The 17074-nt window shown below is 37.9% G+C and overlaps 1 protein-coding gene across 2 annotated transcripts in view; it reads left to right on the top strand.

Annotated features, from left to right (window-relative positions):
* Positions 1-17074, top strand: part of THRA (thyroid hormone receptor alpha) — a 141677-nt gene that overhangs the window by 66043 nt on the left and 58560 nt on the right. For both annotated transcript variants that reach the window (XM_072414827.1, XM_072414826.1), the window contains exon 2: positions 12289-12523. In XM_072414827.1, the coding sequence (XP_072270928.1) occupies positions 12471-12523 (53 nt within the window). In that variant the 5' untranslated portion in view covers positions 12289-12470. The remainder of the gene's footprint in view (positions 1-12288; positions 12524-17074) is intronic.

Genomic DNA, 17074 nt, shown 5'->3' with positions numbered 1-17074 from the left:
TACTCCGAACCAGCATCTTTTCTGCTATAAAAAAAAAATATGCATATTTTTAGCAATGAATTCATTTTGTAACCTTTGTTGGAGCAGTTGGTGGTCATCCACTTTCCTAGCAATGATCTCTCATCAGACCAGAAATCTGACTGTATCATCTTTGCCCTTTGTAACAATCTCGCACATACTGTGTTTGGTCAGCCTGTGTTTTCTTCACTATTTATATGCATTCATTTCTCCCCTCTGGTGTGTATATTATTTTAAATAAAAAGAATCTTAGCTTATAGCCTTAGTTCATGGTGAAGGACTTTCTTTTTTTCTTATATAAATCTTATTGATGTCACGTAATGTATGAGGTGCATTTTCCATAAGGCTTTATTGTTTCCAGAGTGATTGTAGATTTCATTACTTCAGTAGATTTCAAAGCTTTCTTTGCTGCTCTGTTTTGTGACACAAAGAAGATAATTTATATCCGTACTTCTTGTCCTTGTAGCTTTAAATTGCAGAATCGCCTCCGTATTGCACATCTTGTTACTTTATATTAAAGTTCAAAGCACAGCTTTGTAATTCAAAAAATTTGCCTTGGTTATTTGGAGTCAGTGATGGACAATGCCCTTAAACTAGAGCCTCCTGTAGTGTATCACATTATTGTAAACCCTTTTTGTCCAGTACATAACTTTCACATCATTTAATTCATATCATTCTAATATTTCATTCTCCTAACGAGGGGAAGTACTTCATAATGTTACAATATTCCACAACTTCTTTACCAATTTTTGCCAAAATTAGGTGTGACATTTTAGGTTCGTATGCCAGGGTAAAGTCTCCATCATCAATCTGTTTCTTTGCCAGTTTCTTATGCTTGAGTTTCAGGCACCACAGTATGTTATTTCTTTTCTTTAATTGTCGTGTCAGTGTGAAGTATATTCTTTAATATTAATAGGTTTCTTCCTTGCGTATCATATTTGGTGAAGGGCAGATGTTTTAATTGGTGGGTTCTATATCTGTTTTCACTTCAAAAGGAAGGACGGTAGTCTTTAGATCTTTTCCCTTTGTCACAGATCATGATGAACGGTAAGTTCTATGATCCGAAGTTGGAATTCACTACATCAGAGGACAAGACGTAACCTTTTCTCATGTAGGAGATAGAATAGACAATTTAGTTTTCTTAAAGGATAACATTTTTATCTCCTCATTATACCCCACAACTACTCTCCACTCTACCCACTACTAAAAATTACACTTAGGCTTTTAAAATGGTACATAATGTTTAGGTTTATAAGAGTCAAACTGGAGGGACTTTTTTTTTTATTTCTTTAGATGTAATCAGCATTTGCTAGTCTGATTTTGAGAAGCATGCAATCCGTGCTTTTGGTTTGTCAAAGCTTCAAAAGGGACCCAGTGTGTTTAAAGCCTTTCTTGTTTTCCCACATCTGGGTACCAGTTGGTCCTCTTAGGCTGCTAACATACATTTATTACCATTGAGAGTTCTTTAAAAATTTAAAGCAAACCTGTGGACCTTGCGGAGAAGGGGGTTTTCTTTGCTTTTTCTCTGCCCTGAAGCACATACACACCATTCCTTCACTTCACTTTTGTAGAAAAGAAGAAAATACTTGTGGGTATGAAAGAGCGTGTGAAGGAAATCCTCTGCCTTGTGCAAGCTCCAACTACAGTTAACACAGAGCTTCTTATTCTTGCTGCCAGTGGCTGCCAGCAAATGGACATTACACAGGTTTACGTTCAAGCTGAACTCCAGGGAGAGAACAAAACTGTTCCCTCCACGCTGTCCTTAATTTTCTGGGTGTAATTCTTATTAAATGTTGATTTTGTAACTCATTTGGGGTGTATGGCAGGGAGGATTCATTATATATGATATAAATAACAATTTGTCTAAAGTTTTTATAGAGAACATATAGACAGTAAATTAAAAACATTTTTGTAGCTTCTATCATGGAAAAAGTCTTAGGAACTTTGTGACTTAAGTTGTCTTGCAGTAATGTGCGACTATGTGTCCCGCAGCCTATTGAGACTTGTCTGTGTCTGTTTTGTCAATGCTGACTGCAAAGGGGGGATTATTTTCTCAAGCTAAGACTTTATGGGATGCAGCAGAAAAGACCTTTTCATTAACTGACTAATTGTCCTTCATTAGGAACTTGCTGGCAAGCCAGATGGGCATCTTTGGCACAGATGAAAGTAAATCTGGCACCATAATCAAAAATAATTTGCCTTCATTTGGAGTGTTGTTGTTGATACTTTTGGACGCCAGATCAATGAGGGAAGAAAAAATAGACATTCCAGAATAGAACGCAGCCATTTTGTATTGTCTGCTTTTATTCATTAATGGTGGATCTTTTGAAGACTCAGCTTAATTTATCTTTGGGAAACTAACAGCAGAAATGTGATAAGGTATTCTTTAAAAAAAATATTTTTCATCATCTTTTAGGTTCTGTTTCTAAGTGATGTAAAAATATTATAAAAAAGTGTTTGTGTATTAAAGTATATTGTTTAAAAAAGGGTTTTTATGATTTTTTAGGTGCTTATTAGTTTTCCCCTATTACATAGAAGGACCTAACTTCTTATCATAGTTCATTTCAGTTCAAGTTTGGTGTGATGAAGACTATCGCCTCAATATCAGTACACTTTTAATGACTTAATTACTTGTATTGTTAGAAAAGTACAGATGAACTTAATCTCTTTATGAACTTGATGTTGTTGTAGTGACATAAATATCAACAGCAGCTTTGTGTGCGTAATTCCCTGGTTTAGACAGTTTAGATTAATTTTGGTTAATAGGGGGTAGCTAATAACGGAGTTAGGGCAGAAAGAAGTTGCTACCAAACATATTTGCTTTCCCTGCTTACACTGTCCCATACAAAGTTCTGGCTTCAAGGCCTTGCAGACAGAAGTCTCTGTGTGGGATTCTGTGTCCTTCGTTCCTCTCCTCTATAATTCTGCAAATCCCCTATCCCGCATGAGGGATTCCTGCCCCCCTCCAAGCATCTTCACAAAGAGCTTAGATTGTTCAGTAGCCCAGTGGGTCTGGCACAGACAAGCCACTTGGCTCCTTCTCTGTCTGAACCTTCTCCTGCCCGTCTTTTAAATTTCACACAATTTTTTTTTTTTACGTATCTGCCAAGTCCGTATAGAGTTCAGAACAACATGGAAAAAAAGCATTGTAGGTACCTTTGCATAGCTGTGAGAATGTCTATATACTTCACCAAGTACAGTCCGACAACAGGGAAGTACTGTTTTATGTCTGGAATGAGCAGCTATGATGCCTGTTCAAAAGATTCTCCTTCTGAAGTCTATATATAGGCTTATAGGTATCCAGGTTTCTGAAATACGTCTCAGGTCCCATACATCTATGGCACTTAAAGTGAAACTAAACCTTTGTTCAATTCCTTTTTTTCCCGGCTGCCCAGGGAGATGCTGGAATACCTTCCACATTCAGCATGCGCAGTTCAGGAGTTTTTTTTTTAAGGCAGTTAGATGTGTTTTGTTGTGACATCCCCTGTCCCTTCTGCAATAATGAACCTGTCGCTTTTAAGCACACTGTACCACTAAAAGATTATGTGAGCTGCCATCATTGAACCCATTCTAAAGAATTCTGTATGCCTTACTGTAAAACTGATCTTTTGGTTCAACAGTTTGTCATGCACCTGATACAAGCATTCATATAACTGCAGCATGTATGTTTTTTTGTGAAAATTAGCTGAACATCAAAGCTGTTCTTCTCATTCTGGACCAATGATTCAAAATGTATTAAAAGGCAGAGGATCAGAACACTGAACAAGTATATATATATTTTTTTTTTTTTAAGAACCAGGTTAGTAATGGCATCTTACATCATCTCACACTGTAGGTTTGCTTTAATTGTGCATGTTTTACTTTATTTTTAAAATGACCAGACCAATCAGGCCTGATAAAAAATCTGATCTATGCTGATCATGTTTGTTTACCTTTTCTCCTTACCCTGCTCAGGTATATTTCATCATGTTTTCTTTGCACCATCACTGCTCCCCATTCATCCCCAAATATGTAGAAAATTGTCAATTGTTTTTGTGAATCGAGGAGCTTATGACTCACTCCCCGTACCAATCTCAAAGTAACAGAACTTTCATATGGAAAGAGACCATGGTGACAAGGTGGATGTAGCAAAGGGGAATATATCCAGCTAGGGAAGAAGATTAAGGTAAAGTTGTTTTTAGCTTGGGCAAATCAGAGGTTCGTTTTAAGATCAGTGGGAGCTTTGCTACTTTTCTGCCCACCTGTACCAATGACATGCTTGGAAAGAGCAGTGGCCACATAGCTTTTTCTTTTACTTCTTATACATGTTTATGACTTGTTGAAGGCATTAGGGGCATGTCAGTTTTATCCCCCCATTCCTCCACATTAAGGGTTGTAGTTTTTCTTAAATTACATGGAATTATATTGTGTTACCAGTTTAGCTATAAATAGTACTAAGTGGAGTACTTAAGGTGGCCTTACAGGTTTACGTTTCCACCTGATGTGTGCAGAGTTTGGGTAGAAAATGTCATGCAAGATCCTCACGTTTTAATATACGGCGCCGGCTTATCTCCTCAACATCTGCAGAGATTAAAAGGAGGGCTTTTGAAAGGTTATATCCTGCCATGTAAAATCTTTCTCATTCCATAAACTGTCAAACTTTCTTGTCGCATGATTGCTTCAGACATTTTCCATCATGCAGCAGTTTGCTCCTGGAGTCAAGACTATTGCATTTCTTGCAAAAAGTGTCCAGCCAGCCTTGTGATTAATAAAGGTTATACTAGGTATCTTTTGGTATGTGCTATTTTTATACCTTGTCATGCCAATAAAAGCTAATTTAGGGGTTAATATTGCATCCTAAGTCGATTTTTCCTCTTTAGGAATAGTATTTAGAAAATTAGCCATGCATTTTGACTTTATGATATGACAGGTTTAGTTATGAGTGAGCTGTGCCGGTCTGTGGCATTGTCCCAAGAATTTTTTAAGCTTTAGAGTAGGAAAAGTTTAGATCTCCTGTCAACAATTTAATTGTGGATTGTGCCCCCAGTAGCAAGAATCACAATATCACAGGATAGTGTGAAGAATAAAAATGTTTCAGTTGTCAGCAGAACAAGGAGTGAGTGGGACAACATGGATTACAATTTTTCCTGCCTGCCTTTTTTTTTTTTTTTTTAGCACTCTCTCCCCTAATTTTGGCTTATATGCAGTACAAATAATGAGGCCATTTCTATAGAGAAGATGGGCTATACTCCCTGGTTTTAGAATAAAAAGGCAGCACAGTATAATCTTTTCTCTCCCTGTGTTGTTGTTTGTAAGATTGAGTCATTCACATCACATCGCTGTGATGACTTTGGCACATCAATATGTTTTTTTTTTCTTTCTCACCAGCAGTATTTGAGTTAACATCTTTCATTATGCTTGCGGTTGGCACAGGGCATGGAGGGCAATGTGCCAGAGGGATAGCAGGGTTCACAGAGACGGATCCCTCTGGTGGCGTCCAGGCTGCCTGGTTGCCAAGCAACAGGACTAGGCCCAGCAGCTGTGTGACATGGGTAGAGAAGCATGAGAGTTCATGATTGAGGAGGTGAAGGCAGAGAAGACCTGACAAAGCCCTATTTCTGTATAGGAATGTAAATCTAACACTGTATCCCTCCGCTCCCTCCCCACTCCTCTTTCAGCTCCTTTTTGTATAGAAATAGATCCAAGATGTGGTGAAAGCATCTCATCTAACCATGTGTGCAATTCTTTTTTTTCTGCATTTGTTGAAGACAAGTTTTATAATAATTGTATTTTTCATGCTTTCATCCTCATTTGTGGTTTGTAAGATTATTGAACCCGGTCTAATACTAAATTTTATTATCTGTTCAAGATACATTTTGATTTTCATTGTTCAATTGCTAAAAGCAGTTTGAAGCCGGGGGTAAGTATATTATTTATATTTATAGAATAAATGCAGCTTAAGAAATGCTACCTGGATTTTTTGGAATCACTGAGTGCCTAAGGCAAAAGGATTGGCCAGCAATCTAATGTCTGTGGGTGCTGCCAGTTGCAGTTGGCCACTGTTAGGTTAGAAATATGGTCCCCATCACCCCCAAGAACAATGGCGGTGGCAGCATCCATTCACCTTCCCAGCACTCAATTCACATAAAATCTCACACTGTGTGATGTCTTGCCCTAAGAGTTGTCTATTCTGCTTTCATATCTCACCCCACTCTGTCCATTGGTAGTGTTGTTAAAGTGACTATAAATTTGTGGAGCACTGAACAGCTCTGGAGGCTGGCTCGGTCAGCGGTGGGGTTCAGGAGGTGGCAGAAAGTCAATGGCAATGTTGACTTTTCAGGAGAAACACTAACAGTTGAGACCCAACACTGGCCGATTGTTCCAGCTAAAATCTGCTGCACCGCATCTGAATTACAAAAAGTCCTGCCCCATGAATCTGTTAGAACAACTGAGAAAAATGTTTCTTTAACAGAAAACATTGATTTGCATGCTTAGATTTTTTTTTACCCATTTTAAAATTAATTGCCTCCCCAGAATTTTTTTTATGCATTTCTCATTGAGAATGTTTTTGTGTGTTTGTTTTTCCATCCTAAGATAATCATACAATCAACACATTCCTCTGAATTTATTTCTATATTACCATCATTGTATACACAGTATATTTTCTGCATAAATGTTCTGGCAGGACATAAGATGCTTACTGGTTATAGAAATATTTTTGTAGAATAATCTTTTACAGGCCTTTTATTTATGCGTAGCTGAGCCTGTGCTGCAGCATGATGAGGTGGATAGGTGAGCCCTGACTCTGCATTTCTCAAAATGTCAGCTACTTTCTAGGAATAAGAGAGCAGCAGTTGGTTGGTAAACGCTTACAACTGGGAGACAGAATTATGTTTCTGTTGTGATAAGTTCACAGCTTTCACTCAGAAACATATGCAGATATATTCTTATATGACAATTAATAATGGGTTCCCCCAGTAATGATAAACCACAATCTTTTCCTAGAAAGATTGTTTGGCTGCCAAATTGTGCCTGATCCATCATTAATTGTTAATGTCTTCATCATGTTACTTAAGTAAAACTATTGTAATAAAAAATATGGGGTTCCTATTGCAGGATTCCTTCTGAAAATGGAGCTTCTGTTCCATTGCTGATACATTGGCTTTCTTAGTCACGAGAATGCAACAAGCATGCAGAGTAGGGAAGTTAGATGTCCTTGATATTTGCTTTAGATCAGTGACCAGGAGTATTTAAGCAAGAGGATCAGCATGACTGCTAAGCTAGCTTTTTTAAATAAGAGGTCAGAAATGTCTATATTAAGTTTGCCGACATCAGTAATCCTTTAAGTGCTCTTTAAGAAAGGGACATTAGATAAAGAAAGGCCTTGCTCTGTAACATATTATTACCATTCATTGCTTGCTGCCTGCAAAGGGGAGGGTAGCGCATATTTCTCTGGTTACAGCAGAGACTCTTATGTTATAAGCAGACGCTGTGGTTAGACCAGACGTAGACCCCCAAGTACTGACACCCTGGGGATAGGGGGGATTGCAGTATACGGCCATCAGACCCTGCTGGAGGGGTCCTAATGCTGAAATATCTAACAGGCATTGCAGAGAGATGCAAATGTACATTCTACAGGAAAAGAATTGTCACTGTTGACCAAGTTCATGGAAAGTACAAAAACAATCACCGAATGTTTCAATAACCATTTCTACATTCAAAAACGTTTGGTGGATTATAGTCATCAGTAAATGTATTTTGTTTAGATGCATTCCAAAATCCCATTGTTTAATTTTCACATAATATAAATACTGAAAAACAAAAAGGTAAATATTTTAGGAACTTTACTGAATGGGAATTGGTGTGTAGCAGTAGTTTACACATTCATATGCTAAGATCTATCATTAAAAGATAACTTTTTCTATTTGGTAAATTAGGATTATCTGTGAAAATGCTTGATTTATATATTTAGGTTGCATTATACAGAGTTCTGTTTTCCTATTTAATTGTATTGTTTTCAAAGGACTTATTTTCTTTATTATAATCTTCAGTGAGCTGTTGTATTTGTTATTCATACTCTGCTTCATTCTGTTTAATTAGAAAAATCCCCATCACCCAGCACATCTGTTTTAATAAGTGATAATTGCTCTTGGTAGAAGGAACGATAGTGAGATATTGGCATTCTGAGCATGAGGAAAATACGTGAAGGTTTTATAAACTAAACCCAGCGATACATTGGCCCTGATGTAAGGAAAATATTAGAGAGTTTTGGTATAGGTTAGGAGAAAATAACTTTTTTTATGTTTTGTACATGTCACATTTTGATTGGCAGTGATGTCTAATTCCTGGTTTGTAGGCTGCATGCAAATATCACTGCAGTCACCATTTTTAGATGGGGGGGGATAGGTGTATTTTTTTTTTTAAATACACAGGTATTTGTTAGTCTTGGCTAGTACAAGCTGGTCTGAAGATCATTACGCTCACTAATTTACAGTACAAAACATTTCAGATGCTTTAGGCAGCTTTCATGATTTTCAAAATAACTCTTATATATAAAGCAATTTGTCTGACATTCACTGGTACATTCCCTGTCGGAGAATCAATTGCTACCACTAAAACCACCAGAGAATGTTTCAGATTCGCTGCTTTATAAATAGACCCCTTAATAAGAGTTTTACCAGACTTTTATCAAGCATCTGTAATTGCTAAAGGGTTGCTGCAGCCCAAAAGCTAGTTTAAAACTATAACCTTTATATATGCAGGACTCTCACTGTCAGACTTTTTTTTTTTTTTTTTTTTAATTTAAATGCTTACTGAAACCTTTGCTCCTCAGACTAGATTTAAGAGAAGACTAATGGGGTGTATTCTAAATGAAAATGCTTACCAACAATAGTGATACCTAGTAATAAAGTGTATTATAATTAGGCTATTCATATCTAGATGTGCATTAGGCCAAACATAAGAAAAATAAGGGAGGGAAAATTAGGGTTTGGATTGAATTATAGAATGGGCCTTCAAAGAGACCAGAAACAATGAGATTGGGCTGAATACAGACCTTTGCAGGGCTTTACATTCATGCCCGTTCATTATCAAACGGCTGCCAATGCACAATAACCTGAAAACCCATAGAAGACCCTTTTTTAATTTTTTTACTTCCATCCACAACACAATGATGCAGCAGAGGTGCATTATCCGTTACTCTTAGTGTGTGTTGGATGATGTGCATTACTGCAATGCAAGCATTGTAACTACATGCTCTATAATTACAATGCATTTATAGCAGGAACATTGGAAAAACAAGTGAATGTGTGTAAAAAATACAGTGCAACACCATGGGGTGTATTTTTAGCATGTGACATTCACCAAACGTTCACAGGTAGCTCATCATTATTCGTAATGTAAAGCATATGCACCAGAAAGATTCACGTATGTGTATTTCACATTCCCTGTCTGTATATGACCGCCATAGTCTACAATGAATGTACTGTAAGATTCAGTTCAGATTCCTTTTACTGAATTTGTGATATTTTTTCTTGTGGATTTGTGTGATCTTGATAAATTCTGTGAATGTCAGTGAATGAATAGAGCATACATAGGGTATCTGCAGAAAAAGCCCATGGCTATGTTTCTCCCTCTTTATGGATAATTATATATAGAGAGAGATCAGCATTAACTTTTATTCTTTTGCCAAGGAATTTTAATCAAATCTGTACTTCATTATGGAAAGCTGAAGCTTTTTGGTGAAAATGTCAAGTGTGAACTGGTGTATTCCCTAGGCATTAACTGGCACAGTGATCTGTGGTTGGCTGTATTTAAAGCTAGAGGATGGTTTTAATGTTGGATAGCTTTTTTTTTTATACTGATAACGTCCATAAATTGATGTCTGCAAATGTAGTGCCAATAAACAGTATGGTTTGCCTTTTTTTTTTTTTAAGAAGGGTGAATCATACTGGAACTAAAAAAAAAAAACCGTGGAGAAAATGCTGCTCTAGGCTCATTTTAGTGCTTGTAACCTGAACAAGAGCCCAGGTCCTTGGTCACGTGAGCTCTGCTAACAAAAAGCATCAGCCAATCAAAACTCTAATTCTTCCCTTTAGCGGCAATGACAAGACCAAGTGCCTAGACCTTCAGGACTCATAGGTAATCCGTGTCTGCATGTTCTTTCTCTTTGAAAGTTTTTGCAATTTTCTAGCTTACTAATGTCCACATAATGGCTTCCATACCTGCAAGATTTAATGAGGCATTTCTTACATCCTTGTAAGAGTTTTCTTATCGAAATGTATCCCCTTCTAAAATTAATCTATTTCTTTGTACCTGAAATATCTGTCTTTGTAGCATTAACCCCCGTACAGAGCTTAATTAAACCAAGTCTTTCATGTATTAGTCTGTCATTTGCAATCCCTATTTAATGTACAGCGCTGCGTAATATGTTGGCGCTATATAAATCCTGTTTAATAATAATAATAATAATAATTTTGTCTTGCCATTAAAGTACTTTATCAAGAAGTGATTAGGAGGCAGTGGTCCTGAATTCTCTTAATCAGGCTAATTAGTGGATCATTTAAAAACCACCAATGTTGGCCCTAGTAATCATTTTGGGCATTGACTTGCAGTTTTTGACATGCAGTGCAATGTCCGCTGGAGTTTGGGTTCTATGAGCACTATTGAAGTTATTTTAACCTTAAAATGACATGTGATTGAAAGCTAGCGGAATTATAATGTGAAGATGTTGCCCATAATTGTAATTGAATTTGGAGTTAAATACTTGTACGAAGTTAAAAAAAAATACACATGGAGTTCAACCAAATTTATAAAGTAAAGAAGAAACCACCTATAACAACTGTTTTTCTTTATTTGGGATGATGCAGTGCTTACAAGTGTCTGCAGGCGCAGCCATAAGTTTCTTAGTTATTAGGAAAAATTAGGAAAATACGGCTGGTGATTCAAGCAAAAGATAAGAAATGTAAAGATTTAAAATCCTTTCAGCCTCAAAACTATAAACACAAAGAACACAAGATGTAATGCTTATTTTTAGGGGGCTAATGCACATACGCTGCAGACTTGTCACTGCTGGTTTAATATTTAGGTTTTCACTGGAAAAAATACCCTTATGATTGCTTTCCTGTGAATAATTTTTAGTAACAAGCACTATTTTTCTTGGCCCAGATTGTAACATATCATCCTGGTGGCAATCCTGGTGATCACATTTTGCTAGTGTTTAAACCGGCTAGAAAGCTCAGTGTAAAGCAGTGGCCACCTCCTGGCTGATACGAAGGTACTAAAGATGTGTTTTGGGGGCAGGATACACAGAAAGGCCAATGTGTGTCCTAACACACACGTTACTAAAAACAAAAAGAAATGGTGGAGAGGACAAAGATTGCTGGAGCTCCAGCCTTTGTTTCTGGGGTTGGTGCACTATTTTCTCACAGATTATACTGTAAAGAAAACTTTCCATATGATGTCAAACTTTTTTTTTCTCCAGGCACAAAATGTACATCCTTGTGTTTTGTGATACACAAACAACTTTGTACCAAGTTTACAATGTTGGCCGTTTATTTATACAACTTGAATATAATCTCCCCTAATCACTTGGTAGGAAAAAAAGAAGGGGTTATATAGTTATTTTCTGTATGGCAGGCCATTCCCTGCATGTTCAAAGCCGTAACCAAACCTTTTCTGCACCAGAACACCAAAGGGGGGACCAGTAACACATACAGGTGAACATTACCTACTTTCTTACCAGTGCAGTGTTAGTTGTCTGCTCAACATGTGAAGCCCCAAAGGAAAGATTTGAGTCAAGTACAAGATAGAAATACTTAATGCTATATAGCGCCTACGTTTTACAAAGCCAATCATATGAAAATGTCAGTTTCCAATATTCTTTTGCATTTCTGAAAGAGTAAATTGTGTGCAAGAGTTTCCTGAAATCTCCTTATCTGTTATCCAAGTTAGAAAATATTTTTGAACTTTTTTATTTCACCCACTCTCAGGTGTCCCTGGTCAGAAACAGAGCTCACTTTCTGACCTTTATATTCCTTTGTTATATGACCTTCAGTGGGGTGAACTAATTAAACAGCATGCACAAAACCTGCAGCTTTATGATACCTACTAAAGCAAAGCCCATCCACCTAAACTTGCTAAACCATATGGAAGCATACAAAAAGCGGAGATTATAAAAGCAAACTTTGAATAATTAACTTCTTTGTTCTGTATGAACATTTATATTTCATATATGTGGACTGATCCATGAGAATAGTCATGGTCTGATTTTTTTCTGCTTTTGTCTTTCAGGGGCCCTTTGGAAAAAAGGCCCTTTATCTGTGTCCCCCTCTGACTGAGGAGGGAATGGTCTGTCCGGGGAAGGCGTAGGACCTGCCTCCATGTGAAAGCGGAGGTGTCCCATGAACCTCGGGCATCTGGGGGCGGAGCCCGCCTTGGTCTCTTCTGATTGGTTCTGGATGGAATTACGTTGAATGGACCAGAATCTTAGCGGGCTGGACTGCTTGTCAGAGCCAGATGAAAAAAGGTAAAATTGTCCTTACTTTGTTTATCACCTGAGCTTGCCTCTCCAGGGCTGTAAATGAAACTCTTATGTCAAGTCTGGAATGCAGATAATTTCCACATCGATGAGTCACGTCATGTTTTTTTATATGTGAGCTGGAGTGTCTGTGCACCTGAGACAATTTCCCATCATAAAGAACTTTTCCAAACCCTAAAGACATTTTATCTGCATTTAAAAATGTATTTCTAAGAACATGCCTTGCTCTGCCATAAATATTACCCAAAGGCAAAGACTAAAGGAAATCTTTATTCATAAAGTATAGTACAGATATCCATCCTCCCACCACTATCACCTGTAGTGATGAAAAGTATGGCACTACCTTTGTGGCATATACCAATCAGTAAATATACATGATGCCATCCACTACATCACCATCTCAGGTGCCCTATGTAAATGAAAAGCTGGGTTAGGGTATTCACTTCAAAAGTTGACCCAGCTGCTAATATTTCTCTATGGAACCTGGAGCCTGAAGTGGACAAAGTAGAATGCTGCTTTTTGGGGACCAGGGACATAGATAGAAAAATATATAACTGACAGCACATCCAAGATAAGTGGTGCCACTTACATTACTTAACTACGTGTGGGGGGGGGGATATGTGGGAACCTGCAATTCAGGAGTGTCAGTCCCCCGGGTCTCCCACAACTCATCCCTGGTTCTTTTACCTGACCTTCGGGTCACTACAGTAGAAGGCGATGACATGGCATTCACCAAGAGAAATCAATGAGAACTGTGCTAATTACTTGGAAGTACTAAAGGCTTTTATAAGGAGACTAGCAGTGGAAGCCTCTGTATTTCTTTATGGGTTGACATTAAAGGAAAACTGTAATGCAAAATATTCAATGCTGAGGCATCCAAACAGCTTGTATTTTCACACAGTCTTCATAATTATGTAACCACAGTTTTTCTAAAGGGTATTCTATATTCTAAATAATTTTAAACACAGTCTTTGAGTATGAAAACATTTCAAGATCTTTTCAGCATTGAAGATGCTTGGTTGTTCTGCTGACTCTGCCTTCAATATGTTGGGCCTGATTCATTAAAGCTCCCCAAGGTTGGAGAAGATATACTTTCATCGGTGAACCTGGGCGATCCAGCAGCCCTGAATTGGATCTGGTCCAAGATTGAAAACATTTGCTAATAGATAGCAAATTACTTTTAAGAAATCCATTCCAGGTTTGCTGGATCACCCAGCTTCACTGATGAAAGTGTCTTTTCTCCAGCCTTGGAGAACTTTATTAAATCAGGCCCTTTGTGTCACTGACCTAGAACTAGTATTTAGATCTTTATCAGGAAAGTCCTATTATGAATGCTCATTCTGGTTGAGTAACTCAAAGGACCAGGGTGGCAGCTAGCATTTTCAGGCCGATCAACAGATCCTGCCTCATATAAAATAATTAAAAAAGCCCTGCTAAGGGCTTGCAATGAAACGATTGTGCCCCCCTCCTCACAAGACACACATTAATAAAAAGATAATTTACTCTAGAGGGTTATAGTAAAGACAAATACTTCGCATCTTATTCCCTAAACAGCCAATCTCCCAAGTCTTCTCCTCTTCCAGCTCAGAATGTGGGCAGGACTTGAACCTTAATATTTACAGTACACAAGTGCTGGTCCTGCATATCATAGGATGACATAGCACCAGCTAGGAGGAACAACTTTAGGGAACAAGTTATCCAGCAGGAAGGAAGGCTATGAGACTCTGGTAAGTAATACACTCTGCTCCTGTAGACTTATTATAACCATGAGATATGGGGAAGGTCATCATTTATTTTAGCCGACTGCCTAGAATTCCATTTCAAAGGAATATCAGATATCCAGTTTCTTTGCAGGTTTAGAGCACCCTGCTTAAAAATTATTACAAGTCATATTGTGCCCACTCCTACCATTCCCATCATGTGTCAATCATTTTGACTGACATTTTGCATGACATATTGCACCATAGGAGCAGACCTGCTTTGCTTCCTTGTTGAGATCTGCTTATTTATTATATGGAGGGAAGAATCTGCAAGTCCTCACTTTTTTTTTACCACATGTTGCTTATAACTGTAAGGGGCAGAGGATGCTCACCCCCATAGAATGTCCTATTTTCCCATCATTTTTGTATTATACTCCATCTGTCCAGTGCCTTAATAACTGCCAGGTGGTTACTGAAAAGTGCCAGGTGGCGTGCCCAGCTAAAAGGGCTGGGGAGAACACTGGGAATTATATATCTGTGTGCAGTGTGGATGGCTCTTAATTTTATCAGTGCAGGGTCAATGCCTGTGTTCAATAGCTAACACTTGCCGGTTTCTAGATTTTACACAGATGTACAAAAAGTATTAATTTACATTATCACTGCTGTGCATATTTTTAAGTAAAAGCTTCTTCATCACCTTGAAGAGTTACATTTCAAACCTTGCTTGTGTTATTGTAGTTTGCTTATCGTCTCTTTCTACCATGAAGGCAACCTGCTGCTTATTTAATGACAGTTCAATACAAGCTTTGAAAATGTGGGTGGCTTGAGAATCATAAATTTCATGCCAATGCAAGGAAATGACCGTATCTCAGCATGTTCTAAAGTCCAGCAGACTAGAAGCATGAAATCAAAATACTTGTCTATTTACAAAAGGTATAAATAGTGCTAACTAGAGCCGTTTACCCTAAAAAAATAATGAACGCTGTTTTTATAAAACCCAAACCTAACCTGGTATTAGTGTCTTGTATTTGCCTGCACAGTAGTCTAGGAGGGGGAATGAAGTGTGCTAAAGTACCTGTGTGTCGACAATAAGCATGGTGATAGAAGAAATGAGAGAGGACTCAGCATTATCCTTCTGCTCACCCTCAATCACAGGCTGGCAAGTAAGGAGGTGACCACGGTTTATTGGTTTAATGCAGCTGAGAAAAGAGAAATAGAAGTCTGGTCACCAACCGGCTGTGCAGTTTAGTAGGGCAGTAAAAATCTCAGGACCTAGTCAAAAAAGTAAAATCCATTGACATTTAAACTCCACATATACTTCTTTTTGTATCATTAGCCTTAGGTTAAGATTTTAGTGCATATTTAGTAATGTGTATGTTTTAACAAATTTAGGTATTTTGTCTCACAGATGTCATTGTGCCAGCAGCTTGGTCCAGCAAGTAAATTCTGATTGTGGATATTTACTAAACAGTGATGGAGTAAGAGGGGCACTAAGTTACCAGCATCATGTAAATTATTGTGTAATGTTCACAAATCAATATATAAACATTTCGGTGCTGCCTCAAATTCAAACTTTCTCACTACAACCCCTCTAGCTGCTGCCTTTCAGTCTACCCAGGAAAAATTGAGGCCAACAGTGAAAAAGCAATAACAATGTAACCCTTTGTGTAGCAACCCTCTTCAACACAACTATACAGTGTACATCAAGCACTCAAAAAAATGTTAATCACAATAAAAGTCAGTCTCTTCATATAATTAAATGTCTGCATAACTATTCACATGCTCCACTCCGGTGCAAATCCCTCCACCTTAAATTGGTAATTTAGTCACTCTCAAACCATAACTTCATCCCAACACCCCATGGTGTTATGAGATACAATTGCAATGTAAGTGTATCGATTTGTCTTTTAATGGACTATTAGATATAAAGGCCAGTATTACTTTCTTTAACAGAATGGTATGTGTGCTTGTATCTGATGGATGCTATCTGCAGTAATAACGCTGATAACATCTACAGTGCAGGTTCATCTTCTCATTTGTCTCTACCAAGATGCCCAAATCAGAATGGGAGAAGATCACTAACAACGTAAAGCCTGTATATCTAATAGCACATCTAAAACACAAATCTGTACACAGAACACCATGACCTCTTGTACAACAAAACATGTTGTGGTGGAGCTATGGTTGAGGATGGGTGCATCCTCAATTGAACGTGGTGGGAGTTGCTTTGTTGTGGAACACATGAAGAGTTAACCAAGGAGGTTTACTATGTGTGTTGGTCCTGAGTTCTACCTTTATGTTTGCCAACCCTGGGTTCTCTCTCTTCTCTCATCAACTAATGAAAGGTTTTCATAAAAATGTGTGTCCCCTGTGCATATCTTAGTTTAGATTTAGTGATGTCATCTCTGACCTCAGTTCCGTTGCAAGCAGCGGCATAGCTCTTGGGAGCGGTTATGCAAATATCAAAATGTCTTGATGAGCGGACGTCATCCTGGGTGTTTAAGGAACTTTCATTCATTTGCAGATGCCAGGTAACACCCATATGTAACAATGAGCCTGTGTGAATGAGAAAAAAAATGAACATCAAAATATGTAGGGGACTGGCCAGGGACAATCAGGCTGGGAAAAAAGGGCTGGATCAAGCCAGGAAAAGAAGTGTCCTGTATCTCATTTGCTGCAGCTTCCAATGTACACAATGTGCAGTGAATTTGGAGTTAGCAGTAAGAGAGGAGCTTTCCAGCCAATCCAACCAACTGTTCATTTATTTATGCGGTTATGAAAATCTTTGCAAACACAATCATAGAATGTTATCAGAAACCTTGTAACAATTGCTGATGTC

Source organism: Pyxicephalus adspersus, chromosome 6 (genome assembly GCF_032062135.1).
Source record: "Pyxicephalus adspersus chromosome 6, UCB_Pads_2.0, whole genome shotgun sequence".
Classification (NCBI taxonomy): domain Eukaryota; kingdom Metazoa; phylum Chordata; class Amphibia; order Anura; family Pyxicephalidae; genus Pyxicephalus; species Pyxicephalus adspersus.
This window is presented reverse-complemented; position numbering and strand designations above follow the sequence as displayed.